At 33.2% G+C, this 23215-nt stretch overlaps 2 protein-coding genes across 9 annotated transcripts; one reads left to right on the forward strand and one right to left on the reverse strand.

Moving 5' to 3' along the window:
- Window positions 1-2051: 2051 nt before the first annotated feature.
- On the reverse strand, window positions 2052-4822 carry LOC149907160 (uncharacterized). Of its 6 annotated transcripts, none has more exons than XM_090103545.1 (8): window positions 4453-4822; window positions 4318-4392; window positions 4022-4222; window positions 3409-3588; window positions 3262-3334; window positions 3083-3172; window positions 2542-2610; window positions 2052-2345 (listed from the first exon to the last, which is right to left on the reverse strand). In XM_090103545.1, the coding sequence occupies exons 3-8, from the start codon at window positions 4211-4213 to the stop codon at window positions 2068-2070; spliced, it is 882 nt and encodes a 293-aa protein (XP_089959671.1). In that variant the 5' UTR covers window positions 4214-4222; window positions 4318-4392; window positions 4453-4822; the 3' UTR covers window positions 2052-2067. The 6 variants fall into 6 exon arrangements, with proteins under 6 accessions (XP_089959671.1, XP_089959669.1, XP_089959667.1 ...); XM_090103543.1 differs by having other exon boundaries at window positions 4314-4392; XM_090103541.1 differs by lacking the exon at window positions 4318-4392 and having other exon boundaries at window positions 4461-4822.
- Window positions 4823-8179: 3357 nt separating this feature from the next.
- CoRest (REST corepressor) lies at window positions 8180-19209 on the forward strand. Of its 3 annotated transcripts, XM_090103549.1 has the most exons (12): window positions 8180-8465; window positions 8716-8868; window positions 8950-9164; window positions 9235-9423; window positions 9843-9929; window positions 11177-11289; window positions 11696-11927; window positions 12232-12385; window positions 12981-13127; window positions 14208-14305; window positions 15052-15142; window positions 15976-19209. In XM_090103549.1, exons 1-11 carry the CDS (start codon window positions 8360-8362, stop codon window positions 15139-15141), a joined length of 1584 nt encoding a protein of 527 aa, XP_089959675.1. In that variant the 5' UTR covers window positions 8180-8359; the 3' UTR covers window position 15142; window positions 15976-19209. The 3 variants fall into 3 exon arrangements, with proteins under 3 accessions (XP_089959675.1, XP_089959673.1, XP_089959674.1); XM_090103547.1 differs by lacking the exon at window positions 9843-9929; XM_090103548.1 differs by lacking the exon at window positions 9843-9929 and having other exon boundaries at window positions 8731-8868.
- Window positions 19210-23215: the final 4006 nt, after the last annotated feature.

Consider the following 23215-nt stretch of genomic DNA (forward strand, 5'->3'; position numbering starts at 1 on the left):
ACAACAGCACTAAACAATATTAATATACTGAATAAGTATATTAAATTTCCACAAACACAGCAAGAAAGAAATATCATCATTAACAAGTAAATTTCTATACCTATTTGATATGTACCATGAAAGTTTCACATATCATTAATTTTGTCTATAATTCCAGATTTTATAATAAATTTGGAATTCCTGGTGTCCTGGGCTGTGTTGATGGTACACATGTGGCATTAGTGAAGCCTTCAGAGCATGAAGAACGTTTTTTTAACAGAAAACATTATCATTCTAGAAATGTTCAAATAGTAAGTACTCACTTACTTAACTAAGCTTTAATTTATTTATTACCTATATTTAGTTTGTACGAACCTTTTATTACTACAATTATTAAAAAACTGACTTGCACAATGTTTCTAATACTGTGAGAATATAAGAATTAATTTCTTGTAAATAATGTTTTTTTAGATATGTGACAGTGACCTTAATATTTTAAATGTGGATGCTACTTTTGGCGGAGCTACTCATGATGCATATATTTGGCGCAATTCGGAAATAAATAATCATTTGCAGCAGCTTCATAATAATGGTGAAAGCATTTGGTTATTAGGTAATTATTTTTTGTATTATTAATGTAGTGTGTGTGTTAAGTGTAACAGAATTAATGTTCAAAAATACCTGTTTACTAAATATTTTAATTTTATTATTTATTTTATTTATTTCATTTTTAGATATCAATTTTGTAGTAATTTATACATTATAAAACACTGACTATGCTTTACATTTGCAGGCGACTCTGGATATCCACTGCGGCCATGGCTTCTGACTCCTATTGTTAACGCTGTTCCTGGGACTGCAGAAGAGCATTACACAAATGTCCACTGCAGTGCTAGGAATACTGTTGAACGTTGCATAGGAGTTTTGAAAACTCGTTGGCGATGTTTGTTGGCACATAGAGTACTGCATTATGACCATCACACTGTAGCAAAAATCATAAATGCATGCTGTGTTTTACACAACATCGCTAACCAACAAGGAACAGAAGTCATAGAGCTATCAGATGAATATACTAGACATGATTCTGACCGCCAAATATCTGACACCATCAGCATTGATGATGAAACACACCAATTAGAACGTGGTCGTTTACAGCGATCACTTATTATGCAGCGTCTATGGAGGGAGAGGAGACCATAGCCTTTATTTAGCGTTGTACAAACTTTTTCTAGTATTTAAACCTAAGAATATTTATATTTATATAGCAGAAACCAATGATGATATTATTGTTAATATTTGTGTGTGGTTAATAAATATACTGAAATAAAGGCACTAACTCACCACCTGTAATGTAACGTTACAAAGTCGAGCATTACATAGGCAAGCTAGGAAAAACTGTCATCACAAAATCGAACCTGAAATGTTAGATTATAGATTGTGAGGAAGCACCTTATTCAAAAAGAATGTACTTGAACTATCTGTAGGTACTTACTAATAATTGTGTAGAGATAAAAATATTATACATAGCAAAAGTAGTTTATGATAATAAGTAGTTAATTTAATACTGTTCACTGATGATATTATTTTAAATTTAAGAGTTTAGTTTGGGCATATAATATGTAATTGTAATAATTATTTAAATTTTTTCTGGTTATTATTGTATCGTTATTATTTGGTTACTTATTTTTAGTTTTACAATTTTTAGATTATTAGAAGATTTAGATTATAAATATAATGATTATCTTGTGTACTGAACCTTTCTATTTTTGTGGTGTGATTGTGTGATGCAATAAACATGTCTATGTATAAGTCAATGTGTACTGAAACCTTAGGTATGTACCTTCTACCTTCATATTTCACTTGTGTAAATTAATTCAATTTTTTATATCAGATATTTCAAATATTAGTAACTATATTAGTAAAAAAAATGAAATATTTTCAAATAAAACAATTTTAAAAATGTGAATGAGAAAAATGTCACAATATAGAATGTGAATAATAATTAATCAGATTTTGAATACTTAATGTCAAAAATAATGAATTTGGAATTAAAATAATGATAACACAAACAATAAAATAAAATAAATGTTATTTATTTTCTAAACAATTTTTTAATACATTGGTTAGTTCGCGCAGCGCCTGAGCCAGAGTCTCTGTAAGGGCTAGTTGTCTGCGCGATATATCTAACTCGTCCCTCCTAGCCTCTGCAATTATCATCATTGCATCTACCAGCTTCTGCTCCGCGTCGATCCGTCTATTTTCCATATCAACGATCCAAGACGGGTCAACTCTTTGACGAGTCCTGAGATCAGATATATTGCGGCTCCTAATAGAGCTCCTGGGTAGTCGCCGTGACACTGGACTATCTGTAAAGAAAAAAATATTATAATTACAACTAAATAATTTAAAGCATTCGTATTTCAACTTTCAGTTCATAGGAAGCACCACCAGCTTTCAAGTAAAAAAAAAGAAAAATTAAAATTTGTTCAACCAGTCGATAGTTCTGACTTCTGACATCAAAAATATTAAAAAATAAAAGTGACAATTAGAACTATATCTGACCAGCATTTGATCTAGGACCCCGCGTCCTGTTAGGGTCAGCAGAAGCCGGTGCCTGCACTCTATCTGAAACTAATAAGATAGGATATTTTGAAGCAACAGTATGTTTGCAATTTTGAAATATTTGAATCATTTGTCAGGTTTAAAACAATATAATATATAATAAATATTATACATGCGAAAGTAACTCTGTCTGTCTGTCTGTTACGCAATCACGCCTTAACTACTAAACCAATTTGCATTAAATTTGGTATAGAGATATTTTGATACCCGAGAAAAGACATAGGCTACTTTTTACCCCGGGACATAGGATAGGTTTTATTCCGGAAATCCCACGGGAACAGGAACTATGCGGGTTTTTCTTTGACTGCGCGGGCGATGCCGCGGGTGGAAAGCTAGTTCAATATAAATCTCTATGTAAATACCAAATTTTACCTAAATTGTTAAGAGTTACATATAATAACAACTGATTGTTTATGTAGGTATGTTTTTCTTATATTATTTATGTAATGTAGATAGTATAAGCTCAACTAACTAACTTTACCAGTATTTCCTCTCGTTGATGGTGATATTGGCGTTGTGGTCTGCCCAATATCTAAGAGCCGTTCACTGGCTGGTGGTGGTGGAGAAGACTCTAAAATTGAAAGGGTTTTGGATAAATTATATACTTAAGTAACAGATTTTTTTTCACTCCGAAGTTGGTTAAAATAAATGTCTGTTTACCTATGGTTATCTCTACACATTCAGTTGCTATATCCTCATAGATGGCCGAGGAGGTACTTGGTGTTGGTATAGGCTGCAATGCAAAAATATGATTATAATCATTACATATTAATTTCAAGGATAAAAGACTATTTTTTTTTCTCTTACAAATGCTGGCACTCTATGCTGAGTATCTCCATATGCAGCACCCTCTCCAATAATGGCCAACACCTTTTTATCAATTTCTGATAAGTCGTCTTTACAAGCCGGCCCACCACCAGTGCCAGAAGCTGCCCGTCTTTGGGCTGATGCCCTCGCCTTTACCTTATGCTTCAGGTCAGCCCAATACTGTAAGCATAATGCATGCAAGCTTATTTAAATTTATTTGTTTTAAACCCACAGCTCTTAATATATATATATATATATATATATATATATATATATATATATATATATATATATATATATATATATATATATATATATATATATATATATATATATATATATATATAGTTATATATATATTATATATAAGTAGTTTATATAAACTTTTTTTTAACCTTTTATAAACTATAATTTTATGCATCAATATGGAATTGATGTACTAAAAATGCAAGTAGGCAGCTGGTATAGACAGCTATTTAGTATTTCTATTTTCTGTGGTGTAAAAATACACACATGGCGGTGTGAAATCAAGTGATGTGTTAGAAATATGAGCAAAAAGGATTCAAATTGTATAGAAATAGCAAATAAATAATTATTTATCAAATATACTTACACGTTTCCAGCGATATCCAGATTTTGAGGCACCACTGCCATGGGCGTTTAACTTGGAAGCTAGTTCTTCCCACTGGCGATCGACTGTTTCTTTCGATCGTGGACCCAAACCAACGCCTTTGGCCAGAGCCTGATGCTCCATTAAATAATTAAGGAGGTCCTCTAATTGAGACTTGGAAACTCGGTGTTCCATTTTTTTCAACTGAAAAATTCACAATATTTTGTGAGTAAATAAGTAACGTTTAATGCATATATTGTAACTAGCGCCTTCATAAACAAAGAGTTAGACTTACCTACTTGTGCAAAATTACGAAAATTGTAACACTAATATTCACCGCTGAGCACAAACCACGACAAATCACATTCACGAACCTACTGAATACCTTTCCCATATCCCAGTAATAATATATTACGTTGTTTATGTGACAAGACCCACTTACAAGGGTTATCGCAAAAAAAATCCCTGGAGTGGTCATGCTGGGATCCATCCACTTCACAAGTTTCTTAATCTTAACTTTCATATTAGTTTTTTGCTAACGCAGATCACAGATGTGACGCAGTTATGAATATGAGAGCGAGTATTGTTTAATGTTTAACAAACATACGTAGTACCACCAGTTGCCACCTGATTGTGAGTGGCGCTGCTTTCCATACAAAATCAAGTGCATCGGTCGCAGGAAGCAGATGTTGTGCGACAGCGGCGCAACAGCTTACATAATACGAAATTTTTTGACGTTTCGCGACCAGTCGCAAACCTGTCGCGTTGCTGTTGCGCGTCGCTTGCTATCTGCTAATTTTTAGCTAATAAGACTGCCGATATAACACTGAGAACTTATGCTGCGAACCAACTGCGAACATACCATTGAGATATACATATATGGAGACCACACCGCCTACATCACTTATGTTCCGCTCAACATACGCCACATGACGTATGTTGAGCGGTTTTTTTTAATGGTTTTAAAGTGAAACGCATCAAATATGCCTTCGTGTTTGTTACGATATTGCACAAATAATACAAATAATACGGAAATGTGCAAAGGAATAACTTTCATCGGTAAGAACCTAACAAGATAATAATTTTTAAAACTTAGTTAGAGCAAAAAAATGGCGCACAGATTTTGTTCGTGGTGTCTCCTCCATACGTATAGTAATATTATCTCAATGGAACATACTACATATTAATTTTACAACGAAACTTATAGATAAGCTGTGCTGATAAGCTGTTATGATAATCTTCGTTATCATAGGTAAACCAGAATCTGATGGCAATTAGGGAAATCAAAATTTTGAGTGTGCAACCCTAGGGAAAATGGACTGAACGATCTTGATACTGCTTATTTTTTATTTTGTCCTCAATATCATTACTCACATTACGTAAGTGGACAATACTGTACTTAATAATGAGATATCCACTTAATATTATGTAGGTACATACTTACATGTTTATTATACAATTATACAAATTACTTTTATACAGGTTAAATACATATTATTATTTACACAACTATATTGTATATTCATTACCAGTATGCCATGTGAAAATATCGATATAATGATAATGTAGATCAAAACTGCTTATAATTTTTTATAAAATAAAATAAAAATATTATGTTTATTTTCGTAAGTATTAACAGACACACATTATAAAATTGACTTGGACAGCTTGGACTTGACGAATAGCCGTATAAACTCCTGTAATAAGTTTTCATAAAATTATATTCTAATCAACAAACAATATTATTATAGTTACCTACATATAATATTTTTTAATTTATAGTATCAAAACGGGTAAGTCCAATTTACCAATAAAATCTTCAAAATTGAAAATTGTGATGTGTTTGACCCTTCTTCATCGAATATTTTTCTATACACATTATAAACAACACCTCTTGCTTGTGATCGCAGCGGCTTTTTCGACATTTTCGAAGATTTTTTAGACAAAATCCTAAAAAATAATCATCAACTGCATAAATGACAAATAATTTGACATCCAATTTGATAGTTGTCAAATAAGTTGCCACATAAAAATCTTTTATTTCTTAAATATAAATATGCCATCAGATTCTGGTAGACCTATAAAGTCCCACAGGCATGGGTACCCCTCTACACCAATTATTAACTGTTCAATGTCACTCATCGTGAATAATAATTAAATATTACGTATTCGTGGGTGTCCCAACAATAACTACGGTACGGGTCCGCTCAGCTCGATCGCGCTGCGCTGACTAGTGAGTGACTGATGTTCCGTTCGGAATTTCGAATACAAAATGTATGTAAGCTTTGCATCCGTTGCGTTTTTTTTTCCGTCAGGAATTCCTGATGCATGGGCTTGCATTCGGAAAGAACGGACGGAGAAAAAACCGTACGGAAAGTAATCGAATGTGTGTGACATTCATTGCTTTTGTATGAATTTACTGCGTTCGGAGGCCCTGATTCGGAAAACGGATCAGGAAAACGTATCAGGAAAACTGATGTATGTGGCCGGCCTAAGACCAACAGGAGCGGATCAATGCGGGTGAAACCGCGGAGCACAGCTTATCTATAAATTAATTGTACAAATGAAAGCTAAACAAAAATAAAAAAAAAATATTTATTTGTTTGTCTTTTTTAAAGTATCGATACTATCGATATGCGCCTAATCATCACTGAAACGAAATTCGTTTGTTTTTTTTTCAATAATATTCCAGAGTCTTGTTTGCTCTTTAATCTATAATAGTACTAATTTCTTATGTTTTAAGGTTCATTTTGACTAGATATTTTTATAAATTTTTGACGAATTACGGCGGGCGTAGTTATCACATAAAATATACATATGTAAAAAAAAATAAAAATAAGACTTACCGATGATATGAAATGCCTCTACTATTGATATTATTTCGTCTGCTATTTTTGCACTCTACTAGCAGTAGCAACACGTCGGCTCACCAAACTTGGCCCCCGCAATTTTTTTTTAGTTTAAAATTTTTATTGCCATATCTTTATATAGTTCATGGTTTGTTGTTCGTTCGTTAATTGTTTATTAAAAATAAATAAAATAAAAATATACTGTTTGGTTGCCCCCCCCCCCCATTCAAAGTTATTAATATTTTTTTCCATTATTACTTTATAAGATTTATTTTCGTTTGTTCTTCAATAAATAACGTTTGTTCGAACATTTAATTGCCGTTTTATTGGATAACAAACGAATCCAAACGTAGCATAGCACATCTCTGGTGGAAAAGCACCCTAATAGAATAGATTAGTTGGTACCTTCACAACATGACCTTCGTTCTCCTGTGCCTTCTCCATATATTGTAGATGTTTAAAAAAAGGAAATATTATGATTGAAAAAGATTACGATTTTAGAAGGAAATGCCCTTGATATTATGTATAATCTGAACATTTCTTCTTTCTTCCTACACTACCTTCAGTTTTCCTTCATTACTCTGTTTTGTTCGCAATGCCTTGGCAATGCCTATAAATTATAATTTATTATAATAGATTACGAGTATAAATCTATTTGCATAAGAGCGTTCTCGTGTGTTCGGAAGCGCAAGTGAATAAAATTAGTGAACTTGCGCTCGCTCCATAGGGCGTGGTTCCATGATTCAACCCAATAAATGCTATTATGAATAGAGAAAATCTGTACCCTTTGCTGTTATGCTCATCAAAAACAGCGAAATCGTTGTTTGATTTCTATATAAGATAAATTCGTTTATTTTTGAACGGGGAAAATTATTTCTACTGTTGTAAATAACGCCATCTGGTAGACTAATATCAAAACAACATTTTTGAAGATATTAAATTATAAATAGTTGATATTAATTAATACTTACATGTATGTTTATAATGAACACCAGATAAAGTTATACTTTTATAGTCGTTCCATTATTAATTAGGTTTATAGTGAGAGACAATAACAGGGCAATTAAACTTTTGAATATAACTCGGATCATTCATAAACGTCTGTACAGTAATAATTGCCATTCTAAAATAAAAGTAACTCGATAAAACAAATCTATTAAAAACAATAAAAATGTAAAAGTAGTCCAGTTTTATCACATTTAAATTATTATGTGACTTTCCATGTTCACGAAACTTTTTACATTGTTTTTTCAAATTAGGAAAAGTGAATGCGGAACTTACAGACGCCATCAAAAGACTCATTGCAGTCCGAAGCTGGTTTGTCAAAGTATTGATGCGGTGGTTTGAATCACGTTTGAATTGAAGTGCGAACCTTCGCATTTCTTATTAATTGTCTTTTGTTTTTACTTATAGCATCGTAATAGATGAGTGTTGTTTTTAAGTGTGTAATACATAAGTGATTTTTGTGATATAAGTGTTGAACGTGACAACCATGGTCTTAGCTGAGAGAAATAATGATGTTCGTAACGGGAAGCGTTCGAGAGGACCAAGCCCTAATGGGCACGGAAGTCCAGATTCAAGTTCCGAAGAAGAGAATGGTAAGACTTCCACCTTAGTGTTTTAAAAGAACAGTCTTCTATTTTTCATTTATGCATGACAGAAGTGACTATCTCCTAGACATAAATTACTAACCACTTGTTTACCTCGAGTGAACAGCTTGATTTATGCGCCGCTATAATACGTCATACTTACAGCGAACTCATATCATGCTTTATTTTTTATGCTTTCATCATTCGCCTTCATGCTGCTCTTCATCTCATCAATCATCATGTAAACAAAACCAAGCAGTAGTGCCATTTGCAGCTGAGAAAATAAGAGTTGGACGAGACTATCAGGCCGTGTGTCCTGAGCTAGAGCCAGTGGAACAAAGAAAACCTGATCAAATATCAGATAGAGCTTTATTGGTGTGGTCCCCAACATCTGATATATCTGACACTAAGTGTAAGTTATTCCAACATGTAATACTTAAATATTCTTATTCTGTAAAATATTATGGGGTCATTATTAATTGATTATTTTTAGTGGATGAATACATAACCACAGCAAAAGAAAAATATGGATATAATGGGGAGCAAGCACTAGGTATGCTGTTTTGGCACAAGCATGATCTCAGCAGGGCATCCATGGATTTGGCAAACTTTACACCTTTCCCTGATGAATGGACAGTTGAAGATAAGGTCCTGTTTGAGCAAGCTTTCCAGTTTCATGGAAAAAGTTTTCACAGGATACGACAGATGGTTTGTATCTAACATTATATTTTGTATGTTTATTTAAAGTTTATATTTTATAATAATTAAATTGTATTAGTTGCCAGATAAATCGATAGCCTCATTGGTTAAATACTACTACTCATGGAAAAAGACAAGAGCAAGAACTTCATTGATGGATGTAGTCAGTGATGGGCGAAACGCTACAGCATCTGGTACTGGTAAAAAAGATTCCACGGCTAATTCAGAACCTGGTGGCTCAGATAAAGATTCTGACAACGATGAAAAGGTATGTGTTTTGCCATAATTATGCTTGTTACCTGTATGTTTTGTTTGTAAATGTACCCATTTTTAGGAAACTGAATTATTTTAATAATCTGTGTATCTGGATTGTCCAATAAATAATAATGTTATATAGTTTGTATTAACACTATTGCAATTGTTTGGTAAATAGAAATGCAGAGTAGATAACATCTGAGCTAATTTTTTGTAACATGTAGTAACATTAATGCAAATTGTCAAAATTTTAATCTACATGAAGTTGAAATTATTATCATGTCTCAAGTGAATCATCAAAATTTTGTGTAAATTTTTTGATCGATATTTTTAGTTTAGGACTCTGCATATGTGAGGTTGAGTGTAGTTTGATCATGAGATATTTTGATTTAATTATAATAAGATGGATACAATTTGTATTGGCGATGACAGAAGTGGACTTACCACCGAGGTATTGTCCGCGGAGGCAAGTCCCATGCGTCGGGCGCGCCTTCGCTACGCACCGGCCAACAAGCCGAGGTGGGTGTTCCCACAAGTATGAATTATGTTGATTGGATGTTAAATGTCTTCTTCCATTTCCACACTTTATCTATTTATTGGTGTGATATCATTAATATTTTGATGTTATTGTATTGAAATTGTTCGTCTCAACCCCAAAGCAAGTCATACTCCATATAATTTTTGTATTTTATTTTATCATGTAATCCTCATTATTTTCTGTTAAAATATCATGGTAGTGTTATGAGCAATACATTTTTTTGTTTCAATGTTTTCATTATAATTTGTATGTCATTGTTTTCGCACATAGCTTTAGTTATTTGAACAAAGAAAACTTTTTATCAAAAGTTCTTATAATCAAAACAAAATGTTTATAATTTCTTATAGATGTGGTTGAAACTGAATAAAAGAATAAATTAAAATTCAACTGAGAACTAAAATAATTTTTTACATATGTATATTGTAAGTCACAATGTTGCCTAAAGTCTAAAACGGCAAACATTCAGAAATTTTTCTGAAAGAAGATAGCTCAATATCCTGCTTGTACTTAAGCAGCATAATATAGTAATTCAATACAAAAATTTTAGTGACTATTTATGAATATTCTTTTTGAATCATTCCAGTTATAATATTGCTTTTTATCTGACCTTATTTATATTGAATTTCAATGATTATATGAACAATTTACATATTAAGTATCTGTTGATATCATACCGTGTTTGTTCAAATATCTCATCAAATAATTTCATTTTTAGTTTTTTTTTCGCTGGCTTATTGATTCTGCTTCATTAAGTTTAACTGCTCTGCATTTTTATCTACAAACTATGTCTACAGCCATATTCATGTATTAATATTTAAACATGTTTATAAAAAAATTCATCAAGATGTGGGAAATGTGATACCTCTGTTTTGCACTATATCATGCATAAAGCAGGTGTGTTCAAATCATTCAATAAGTGCACAATAACAATCTCACACATCGTGATTCGTGACTGTTGAATATTATGTGTATTGCATGAAATCCAATGCTCTTCTAATATATGTATGTAATGAAGTAATAAGTATTAACATTCCTTATTTAATTTTTGTTTTTCCAATCCTAATCCTTCTTATCTACCCTTCCCCGCATGCTTCCTTTAACAGCCCCTTGGATTTGTTCTAAATGTGTGCAGAATATATTTGATATTCTAATGGGTTTTTAAATGAAGTATGTGAGGAGTCATGGTTATAGATTGTAGAGGATAGTAAAGTGTTGAATTGGGGTTTAGGGCGACGGCGGTGAGGGTGCGGGCAAATGGTGTACCGTATGCGGCATTCTTTGCTCCCAGACAACGCCGCACAACTCGCAGAAACTTTGCCAGGCATGCCTCGTGCACGCCAGGTCGGTAACTAAACTCATTTGTAAAATCAAGTTTGCGCTCATAATTCGCCTCGGATACAAGTTTTGCATCGAATCAGGCCACGTTACATCGAACCGATGACACCGTACCGGTGTAGGTCGATTCAATTTTTATATCCGAATTAAAGCTCTCATAAAAATAAAAATTGCGTCTTGTCGAGGCGTCGTATGAGTCCCGTAATCTATAGAAAATTTTTGCATGTCTTTCATTAAAAATAGAGCCTGCTTTTCACGTCGGGCCAAACGACTGCAGCTCGGGCGCCCCCCGGCGTGTGAAGGGAACGGGCGGCACTAGAGTTCGCTTTCGTAGAAGGTTAGGTCGGGTCTGGGCGCTTGGCCCGACGTGAAGCGGCGCGCAGGCACATGTTGACGTGGCGATGATGTGCAGACGCACGGGCAGCATGCGGCCCCTGTGCGGGCCGGCCGGGCGGCGCGGGCCGGGCTCCAAGCGGGTGCGCTACAAGCACCGCTTGCCGCGCGGCATTTACATCAACCACGACGATCTGGTCGCCATGGCGACGGGCCCGCAGCCCGGCGACCCGCCGCAGCCCGGCCTCGTTAACCAGGGCGAAGCGATGCTCAAGTCGATGGACAGAGAGATTATATCACTAAAGCGACAAGTAAGACGCGATACGCCAAACCCTATTAGTAACTCATACATTTACGCCTTTAACATTATGTACCAGTGTGGAGAGGTCGTTTCGCATTGTCTAATACTTTAGGTATTACGATATTCTGCACACATGCCTTGTATTTATTATTTTTGTTTATCCGCTTAAATGCATCTAGTTAAGTCCCGGCTGCGATCTCTTATTTTGGATAATCCAGATATGCACATATCCTTATTTTTCATCATAGTGGTTTTATTTTCGATAAAATTATTTCAACGCGTTGCAATCGTCGTAATAACGTTCGTAATTGTAGGTACAACAAAATAAACAACAGTTAAGTGCGATGAAACGCAAAGTCGGCGACACTGGAGTGGAAGAATACAGGCCCGGTGAACCACCAGCTAAAATCAACTCTCGCTGGACTAATGAGGAATTGCTGATGGCCGTCACAGCTGTTCGGAAATATGGTACGATTTAGTTTGTTTCCTATTGACTTTAATAATCACTAAAGCAAGTCTAAATATTATTTAACCCATTGACCACCGTAAGCCCCGATCGGGGCGCGACACAATAGATTTTCTATTGTGTCTGTGATTCCGAGGACTGATGGATTAAATATATAATTTATCTCGTTTTATATTTCATTATAAAACGAGATAAATAATTCATTTTATTTTCTCTTATTATACCATTCATAATTATTAGTATAATTAATTGCTTTTTGATAGTAGTGAAAGTAAGTATAATAAGTTTTGTTACGTGTATGTATATCCTTACGAATATTTTAAATGCGAAAGTGTGTTTTCTTGTTTCTTTTTTTTTCACATTGCAATGAGCGATATTTTATATGATTTTTAATTTTTATGTTTGGAGATATAAAGAAGGATAGAGCGATAAAGCTTATTTTAAAGGGAAGGATTAAAAATTTCATTCATTCATTAAAAAAAAAAAAATACTCGTTAAAACAGGCAAATACTCCCAAGCGATAGCCGAGATGCTCGGCAAGGCTTTATCCCTAGTGAAAAATTTAAATGGATTAACAAACCAAACTCATTTAAACAGGCAAAGACTTCCAAGCCATAGCGGAGATGCTGGGCACGAAGACGGAGGCGCACGTGCGCACGTTCTTCATCTCATACCGCCGCCGGTACAACCTCGACGCGGTGCTGCGCGAGCACGAGGCCGACCGCGGCGCGCATATACAGCCCGGTGAGTATACAAAAATGTATAAATAAATAAATAAAAAGCATAATAATCTGAAAATATCTTGCTGTGGTACATTAAATTGTAAAAGAAAAACTAAAAAAAAAATTGAATACGCAAGTTCGTCATATTATATCTACTCCATTGAAATGTTACATTTTTTAGGCCTAATCTTGCGTTTTTTAGAGGACGCAATTTTATTTTTTTGATATGTAGGGGGGGTCTGTGTGAAGCTAAAACCAAGTTTGTGGGGTCGCCACCCTTGTCCCACGGCCGCCATCTTGAAAATAGCGGTTGAAATGGTTTTTACAATATATCTCTTAAACTATTTATCCGATAAAAAAAAATGTTAACATTATTTGTTGCAAATTAAATTCTCTACAACTTTGGTCCAGTAAGTTTTTGTTGTAGAACTATAAATAAAAAAGTTATAAGCGAAAATGTGCATTAATTAGAGTTATTTATATTTTTCAATAAAACTTTTTTTTTATCATTTTACGAAGAAATGATATCAGACCATTTTTGTAGATTGTTTTTCGAGGAACAACTTTTATATACAACATTATTTCATTACGTCAATAGCTAATGTTTTACAACGCTCTGAAGTTAGTACTATTTTCCAGTAATGTTAACAATTTTTTTTATCAGATAAATAGTTTAAGAGATATAGCGTAAAAACCATATCAAACGCTATTTTCAAGATGGCAGCCGTGGGACAAGGGTGGCGACCTCACAAACTTGGTGATAGCATCACACTGACCCCCTCTACACATCAAAAAGATAAAATTGCGTCCTCTAAAAAACGCAACCCCAAATGTAACTTTTCAATGGACTAATCGTACAGGCGTGTTAGGAAGATATAAAAAATGCTATAGTATTTTTTTCAAGTATTTTTTTTAGCACTTTTCTTAGTTTCGAAGTACAGAATACAGATGGCTCATTCTAGTATAGACTCTTGTTTAATTCGGTACTATTGTACTATTGTAGTTTAAACTTATTTTTTTTCTACTTTATCATGCAGTAAATAAGTATATCTCTCTATATCTCCTATATTATATGTGTCTTTAAAATCTAGTGTTATTATAGGTACTACAAGCACAGAATCAAATGAAAACAATGAAGAGAACAATAGCAGTAATAATGGTACTGGATCCCCAAAAAACACCACTGCTAAAGATGAAAAGGTAAGTCCTTTTAATAACAATATAAATAAAAATTATGGAATGTTTCATATACAGTTAAATTTGCTACGTACAGTAATGAAGAGTACTCTCCAGGTGGCATTATAAAATTCCACCTTATACACAATAATAAGCCTTGCCCCGTCCGTCCCAAGGCACGATTAAACATTATTGTACTTAAACTTTTTGTATGAAGTGATTTATGCCTGACCATGGCTCGGCCGTGCACGGACGGGACACGGCGTTGAAATTTTTATTTATTTATTTATGTCAGAGCAAGCAAAATATCGATAGACATTGTTTTGTTTCTCGGCACGGTACGGTAAAGTCACACCCCGGACACTCCATACAAAATTATCGTTTTGACAGTCACACTGTAGAGACTGCAAATATGTGTGTTAACGCTTTATGGTTGGCACATTTGTGACTAGCGTAAAAAAAAAAATCGCGTTTTTCTGATGAAATACATCCGTAAACAGCACAATATCTAACCATTTTCTACGAAAAACGATAATCACAAATCCAAAATAATAAAATAACTCTAAGTCAATTTGATTAATGTTGTCAATCTTCGTTGCGTATCGTCCTTGTAGAAAAATGTGGACCATTTTTAGACTGATCGTGCGGGGTGAGGTAAGTGTTTAATTTTGGCGGGAGGCGGAGTGTCCGTTCTGTAGCGTTTAGCTAATTATGTATTCTGTGAAAGTGTAAAATGTCAAAAATGCTTGACATAATAATGTGTATTCCAGACGGAGGTGGACAGCGAGGGCGTGTCGATCGGCGCGTCCGCGGAGCTCGGCGGCGCGCCCACCACGCCGCCCAAGAAGGCCGCCAAGTGATGTGAGACCCGCTGACTGCATACATACACACATACATACACACATACATACATACACACGTACTCGTATTGACATAGTGACATAAATATTCGAATTAACACACCACATTATATGCATATTCATTAACATATACATAGACATTCGTATCAAATATCTTGAGGTGTTATTACGAATAAGAAAAAAGAAATCTTGTTTTCTTTCTTTCAAATATACTACCCGTTCGCTTCAAGTTCGCCGCTCCCACCCTTCCCACTTCACCGCACTCCTAGACAGACCCTGTTAGTACCGTCAGCAACGCTATCACGTGCGCCCGTCCGTCACTAATATCGCTCCTGTTGTTTTTAGTTATGTTATTTGATCGTTTTGTTAAGTTTGATTATTATTGCTAAATTTTATATAGTTTTTTACTACTATTAGCGAAGAAATCGCTGTAGTAAGTAATTAATTAATTATACGAACTGTTATTGTTATTTTATTTTCGGAGTGTTATTATTTTTTTTGTCGACGGTACCAGTTGATGTGCCTGTGACGTCATTTTGTAACGGTCATCGACGGCCAACTCGAAGCGAACGGGTAGTATGTATGTTTATTCCTTAACACATATACAAGATATTTAAATATAAAGATACGAAAAACACACAAATATGAACATCTAATATAGATAACATACATGCTTTGAAACATTTTTGTCAAACATTATTTGCTGACTTTTTCTTCAATAATAGATAAATTTTACACCTTCACACATGTATACAAATTAATCATTCTCACATAGTAATATAGTATTATGTGGTATGAAAGGCGTCAGTTGATATATTAATTATTTGTTTTTAGGAGCTGCAACTTAACATTTTCGTCACATTGCCTCGCCAAGCCATAGTTATCAACAGATGTAACCTACAAAGAAGATGTTAAATTTATCACGTATTTTCAATGATCATATTTCAAATCAGTAGATTCTTTGGTAAGCTTTTGTTCTATTAATAAACCTTTCGTTCTTGAAATTAAGATTAAGAAGTAGGAAATAATAGAATTCCTGCAAAAATACCCTATACGTCATACTAACAGGATAATAATTTAAGTATAGTATACACTTGTGAATGAATTATATTATTCATATAAATTATCCTGTTATAAACATCATACGTACAAAGAATAATTGTCTCAGTTATTTCAAGGGTCAAGTGAATTAAAACAGTTGAACAATATTTACAGAAAATTATGAACATTTTATATTTTCTTCGATTGTGTTGTAATTAAAGAAGAGTAAAATCAATTTGCATTTAAATCTACTCAGTTTCTGCGTATTTTAAAATTGACGATTATTATTTAGGTATGTAGTTGTCATATCTAATTATGTGGTTTCCTTTAATATAAATGAATATGAAAAGATGAATACTGTACAAAGTTTTAACAGTGACACAAAATTGATTACGAAAATGGTGAAAATAATTGTATACGTTAAGGTTTACGGAAGTGAAAACATGGATAATATACTGTAAATATAAAATAGGATTTAGTTGTAAGATAAATGATCACAATGATACAAGTGTATCGAATGTAGTTTTAGTTTCAATATTTCTGAAAATAATTCTTTAGGTTATAATTATTTCCACTTGTAAATATTGTCTTGCCATTTCATTTCAGACGTTATGTATTTTTAATATTTCGCAAATGCATTAAGTAGTAAGGTTCATACATATTTTATTGTATGTAGATGTATTTTCATATTCATTCACATTATAGCAGTACAGGCTCTAAAAACTATGCTGCCGCCCGAAATACTATAGTACAATATTAAATATAGGTTTTATCCATGACTCTTTAAATAGTTCGTTTATTATATCGTACTTTCAAACGATTATCGAGTAACTCCACGGCTTAAAATGTCGGTCCCGGGATTTCTAAACTAAAATTCAATGTGTATAATAATTGGGTTATTTAATTATATACAAATGTTGGTATATGTTGTATAATGTGCTTTTCTAATGTCCTGTTAAAATTAACGCTTGTTGCACTTTTACATAGTTATCGACACAGTGGTGACTTACAAATGTGATTTTTTTTGTGATTGTAACATTTTTCAAAGTTGTATAAAGATTTTATGTTAGATTGTTCTCATGCGTCTTAAATCCAAATCTATACTAATATTATAAAGCTGAAGAGTTTGTTTGTTTGATTATTAGTTTCTTTGTTTGAACGCGCTAATCTCGGGAACTACTGGTCTGATTTGAAAAATTCTTTCGGTGTTAGATTGCCCATTTATCGAGGAAGGCTATAGGCTATATATATCATCACGCTAAGACCAACAGGAGCGGCGCAATGCGGGTGAAACCGCGGGGAACAGCTAGTTGTAGATAAAATAGTCTTAGTACTTTATATAATTACAATAAAATGACTGCATAACATTTATTATTGTTCACTTTGGAATAGATAGATGTAAGACTGCAACAGGCGTTAATTTTGCAAATATTTGATTAAGGTCTTCATTTAACAAGAAATAACGCCTTTAAAGTATGTCAATCTGATTAACTTATACGACGTAGTTTCTAGATACGTTCAAGCAATAATTAATAAACTATGACAAATGAATTTTCTTAAATAATCCACCCCTAAACTCTAGCCTTATTAGTCTTAAAATTATAGCTATCGATAAATGTATTTTTACACAATATTCACAATTTAAAGGTTTTTATGAAGACCTTGATCACTTTTAGTTTATCACGTATTTGTATACTAAGCAATATATCATTTAAAATAATTCTATACTGTAACATATTTTAAGAATTCTAGTTAGGTTTAAAAAGTTCCACAAATCTAGTTTATTGTCCAATGCTTCTAGATTAAGATTTTAAAGCTATTTCTATCAATGATACTCATATATTAAACAAATATTAAATGAATTATAAAATCATAGTTTATCATTTAATTAATTATTGATGATCTAAGTTTTACTTGAAATTAATTATTTTTTCATGAATGCGTGCGTTTTTCTAGCCTTACTGTGGCGTAGGGACTGAAATATAGATAGAAATAATAATATATAATGATAATTAATGATATTTTTGTACACGTAAAGACATCTCACTGTAAAGGGAATAAGAATCGTGTGAAAATAGATTGGTTATGTGCAGTTCGAACTTAGATGTAAGTTATATTTTTACGTAAGTTTGAGTAAAAATTGCATTATATGAAGCATAATCAGGAATCATAGGTATAATAAGTGTACATCACGAGGTTACCGATATAAATATCGTAATATTTTGCTTTGTATATAAACGTGTAGAATTATTTAGTTCAGTTTACAATTGCAATAGAAATTTCTTTTCTCACATTTCAATACAATTACTTATCGGTGATTTTTATAATGTATTTTTAATCCTACATTTAAAAATATTTGACTTTAGCGCCAGAGAATATTAAGATACATTTTACTTACTATTTTTATAAGTAATTACCTCCTCGGCTTCCAATTTTATCTTCAAAACACTTGCTATGAAGTATTAGTTACGAGTATAAAGTAAAGAGAAAAAATTATGTCGCAAATTTGTTTGACGTCTGAGCATTGTCCGCCTAGCGCTGAATTGAGCAATATAACCTAATTTTTTCATATTATCTAATTTTATTATAGGCTCTATCGAATAACGTGCGATGTAGCACCTATATTTTTAGTTTTAGTGTAACTATAATCTATTGTGGGTCGTGGGTTTATTTTATTAGTGTTTGTAAATATTTAATACCTAACTTGATATACTTAAAATTGTTAATATTATTTTTATGTAGTTCAATTTTTCCCTTTGGCTCGCGTCGATCGATTCACCCAAAGAGATCCACAATGAAGTCATCTTATTTATTGATGCTATTCGTAGGGTTTAGTTCCAAAAATAAATTATTTTTATTAGTATGTGTTCTGTATATTAGGCGGTAAATTGGGTTATAATGAATTTTTGTTAAGCTCGAGTAGTCTAGTTCGACAGCGCTTTTACAAACAATTTAGTTTAATCTATTTGTAAAATTCAGCAAGTTTGAATTTTCAGGATATTAAATAAATATAAGCGTATCTATAAATGTGTTTAATTTGTTCAACTCCCTACCCTATATTACCTGTGCATGTTTGAGGAGAATTAACCAAGTTTAACCAAAAGTGTGTGTTGTCAGTCCCTCATGTCTGAGGAGTGAGGATAGTCAACATGACGGTTGCATCTAGAGCGGATGATTTGAAGAATTATTATAGACTTTGAATTCATGTACCAACTATGACTCTTACAAACAATATTAAATGTTAATGTTGGAATAAAGTTATATTTTGTACCACCGTTTGTACGCTTAAAAGGTTTGTACGCTTATTTTGTACGTATCAAAAGTGGGTGGTGAGGGTGGTGAGCCCCATGCGCCGATTAGTCTATAGCTTAGAGGTCGTCTTTTAGAGAAAAAGTAATTTTTTTTATGTAAAAAGTAATTAATTTCAGTCCAAATCTATTTAATTTAATTCTATAGTTACATATTGTATTTTAAAATTTATTTATTTAACGATTATGTATGGCAAGTATCTATAAACCATACCGTAACCACCCGTAACTGAGCAGCTATAGACAGCACGTAAAAAAAAAACGAAAATCGCACTTCCAAAATTGAATTTGCGCGCAAGGTTACTTTTTCTGTCGCGTTTTCTTTCGCGACAAAACCACTTTGGGTACGTAGCAGTTCTTTTAACACAAAAAATATTTCAAACAGATTCTATAATATATTAATTCCACACCGGAACAAATTATTATACTTACTAACCACTAAAAAAACTAACCAGAAATTATTCGATCGAAGAACTTTAAAATATAATTTACCTTATGTATAAAATAATTGAAAACAACGAGAGAGAAGCAAGAGAGAATAGACTACAGGCCCATGTTGAAAAAATTATGGGTCATTTGACCCACAACCTGACCTATCTAGAATGATATAAGAGCATAAAATAATAAGATTCAGCACTATGACGTCACTCGTAAGCTGTCCACCTGAGTGCAGGTGAGAATCCGAAAGTTCAGGTAGAGATTTTCTCCCCTTGTCTCCATGATTTTTGTACGGCGTTGCGGAATAATGGCTTAAAAGCAGTATAGAAATAGTATGACACAGATGCCGTACAAAAATGGTGGTCCACAAAGTCGGAATTTATTTTTATTTTTCGACAGTTGCCGGGGTAAATTTGGTCATTTGATTTTGTACGGCATCTGTGTCATACTATTTCTATACTACTTTTAATCAATTATTCCGCAACGCCGTACAAATATCATGGAGACAAGGGGAGAAAATCTCTACCTGAACCTTCGAATTCTCATCTGCACTCAGGTGGACAGCTTACGAGTGACGTCATAGTGCTGAATCTTATTATTTTATGCTCTTATATCATTCTAGATAGGTCAGGTGGTGGGTCAAATGACCCATAATTTTTTCAACACGGGCCTGTAGTCTAGAAGCACTTTTGGGCATAGATTTTGCCAATCTGGAATTCATAGAATATATTTTTGTCAAAATATGTAATTCTATCATCAATGGAATTAAAGTAAATCGCGTCAACTTGAAAGAAGATCTAGACATTTTTTTCATAATAGTAATTTTGTAATGATAAACAAATTGTTACAAAAATATGGTTTCCCGAATATTTCGTGCCGTGCCTCTTGGCCGCATAAGGTTGGCGATGGAGGAAGATGCTCCTGCTATTATGGCTCTTGTGAATGAGTCCATGTCGTTGAATTTTCGAGTGAAGAATGTTTGGGATATAAAATATATTTTGTAAGTTAATCATTTGAGAATCAATAGAAGTTGGATGAAGCTTTGTAGAACATTATCACGTTAAGTTTAATTCGCGTTACTTGTGTCGTGCGTTTTAGATTATTACCTTTATCTTTTACTCTATTTTGCTGCAGGGATTGATAGAGCCCACAGCTAGAAAATTTTAATGTTAAGATTTTCACCTAAATAGTACTCATTAATTAGTAGATAATGTATAAGTTAATATTATATTTATTTATCAGGAGTTATTCCATAACATTCCTTAGTAAAAAACCTTAGTACAAAACACTAGATGGCGTTGGGTGATATTATATTCGCAAATTATTCGCTTTTTAATTATTGTTATTTTAAGTTTTATTTAAAGTTACTTATCTATTTTCTTTATCGCGTGAGATTTGGATCCTCCCATACCACATTTCCCTATGCTACTTTGTTTGGATAGCTGTAATTATAAGTAATTTATTATAAGATACAACTTTACCATTCTTACGACCTTTATCACAATGGAAATTTTATTCAAAATATTTTCATTTAATAAGAGATCCACAGGGTGTTTGATATTAGGTAAGGTAGATGTACCATATTACGTAAGTGTACGAAATTCCGTAAGTTTTCGGTTTAGGCCTAAAAATAAGAAAACTTCTAATTGTATCAAAAAGTTATAAAATTATCTATTATGTGTGTACAGTAGAGCGTCTTTTACACGCGTTAGAAAGAACTGTAACCATCATCGGCTCAGTTATCACGTCTTCCTCGGTCTGTCTGCGCCAAACCGCCATAAAGGTAGTGGGTGTATTGCGTACGCGTAAGCTACCGCGCGGATTTTCATAAGGATATTGCGAGTGATATGTAAGTATTTTCATAACTCAGTAATGTAATTATTTTTAAGGGTTTTAAAACAAACTGATTGATTACCGTTTCAAGTTACTTCATTTAGTTTTTAGCGAGTAAATTGAAATTTTCTGATTGCCGCAATTACCTACCCCAAAAACCAACAGTGTCCCTTATTACGTAATAATTACGGAATAGAGGAAAGGAAGGTGATTTTGTTTTTTGTAATTTGTCAGGAACGAGATGAGATAAGTAAACGAAAAAAGCTGTTACAGGTCTAATATATAACATAGATAGTTTCTTGGAATCAAATTACGTATTACGATTTTATTTCTCTATGTTATGAAATACGTGTGTAAAGAGAAAACATTTTTTTACTTTCAACAGATTCGTCACAAATAACATCGGTACAAAATCATTAATTTGTTTAATTTACTTGTATCTTCCAATATATTTTTTGGTAACTATTACTAGTATGATTGCATTCCTATACAATTCAAGTCATTTTATGTTGTTAAGAAGAGTTACTCGTTAGAAATTTATGTTAATGTGACTACCGCAATTACCTACACTGTTTTTGGCTGTGTCTCTTATTACGGTAGATATAAAAGTACCTGAGTGAGCTATTGAATTTCAATTTTTTTCAGGTCGAAATGTCAAACAAAAAGTACTCCAACGAGGACCGCGCCAAAGCTTTAGAGGATATAACAAGTGATAACTGTAATCGGTGTACATACATAAAAAAAACATACCGGCCGAATTGATAACCTCCTCCTTTTTTTTGAAGTCGGTTAACAAATGGAACCATGACCATATATCGTGCATCTAAGGTATATATAACATACCCAATCAGACCACCTTGCATGACAAAATTAATAAAAAATACAAAAAAAAACAAGAGTCAGCAGGAGCTGCAACAGTCCTGTCATCGATAGAAGAAGGTTTGTTAGTAAAATGGGTACCTACCTAAAAATTTTAATAAACTGTTTTCCTACAGTAAAAAAAAGTTGTTTTATTTAGAACTCGTCACATTAAATTTATGTTTAATATTTCATGTAATCCTGCAGATAAACGGCATTTTTCTGCTTATGCCGGAATTACCAGCACCCATTTACGGAATTACCTGGAAAGTCAAATTTTATACCGTAATAACGGACATTTACGAGGTCCAGAAAAATTACATTTACTTTTATAAAATAGTTTAAATACAGTAGTGTTACATATCAATCTCTTATCTGAAAACCTCTTTTTACGACTAAACTAACTTCAATTCGCAATTTTTTCCTGCTTTATTGGAAATTGCTAGGAAAGTTAAGAATGCCTTAGTACTCCGGAATTACGTACATTTACCTTAGGTATCTTTGCCATAGGTACAAGATTGAACTATTTACTACGTGACCAAGCCAACTAGACCCTTTTCAACTGTGACGTCACCCGCCCATGTCTCGGTTACAGA

This window comes from Colias eurytheme, chromosome 7 (genome assembly GCF_061535395.1).
Source record: "Colias eurytheme isolate Ceu_HAF_F1 chromosome 7, ilColEury1 Martin Lab GWU primary, whole genome shotgun sequence".
NCBI classification, from domain to species: Eukaryota; Metazoa; Arthropoda; class Insecta; order Lepidoptera; family Pieridae; genus Colias; species Colias eurytheme.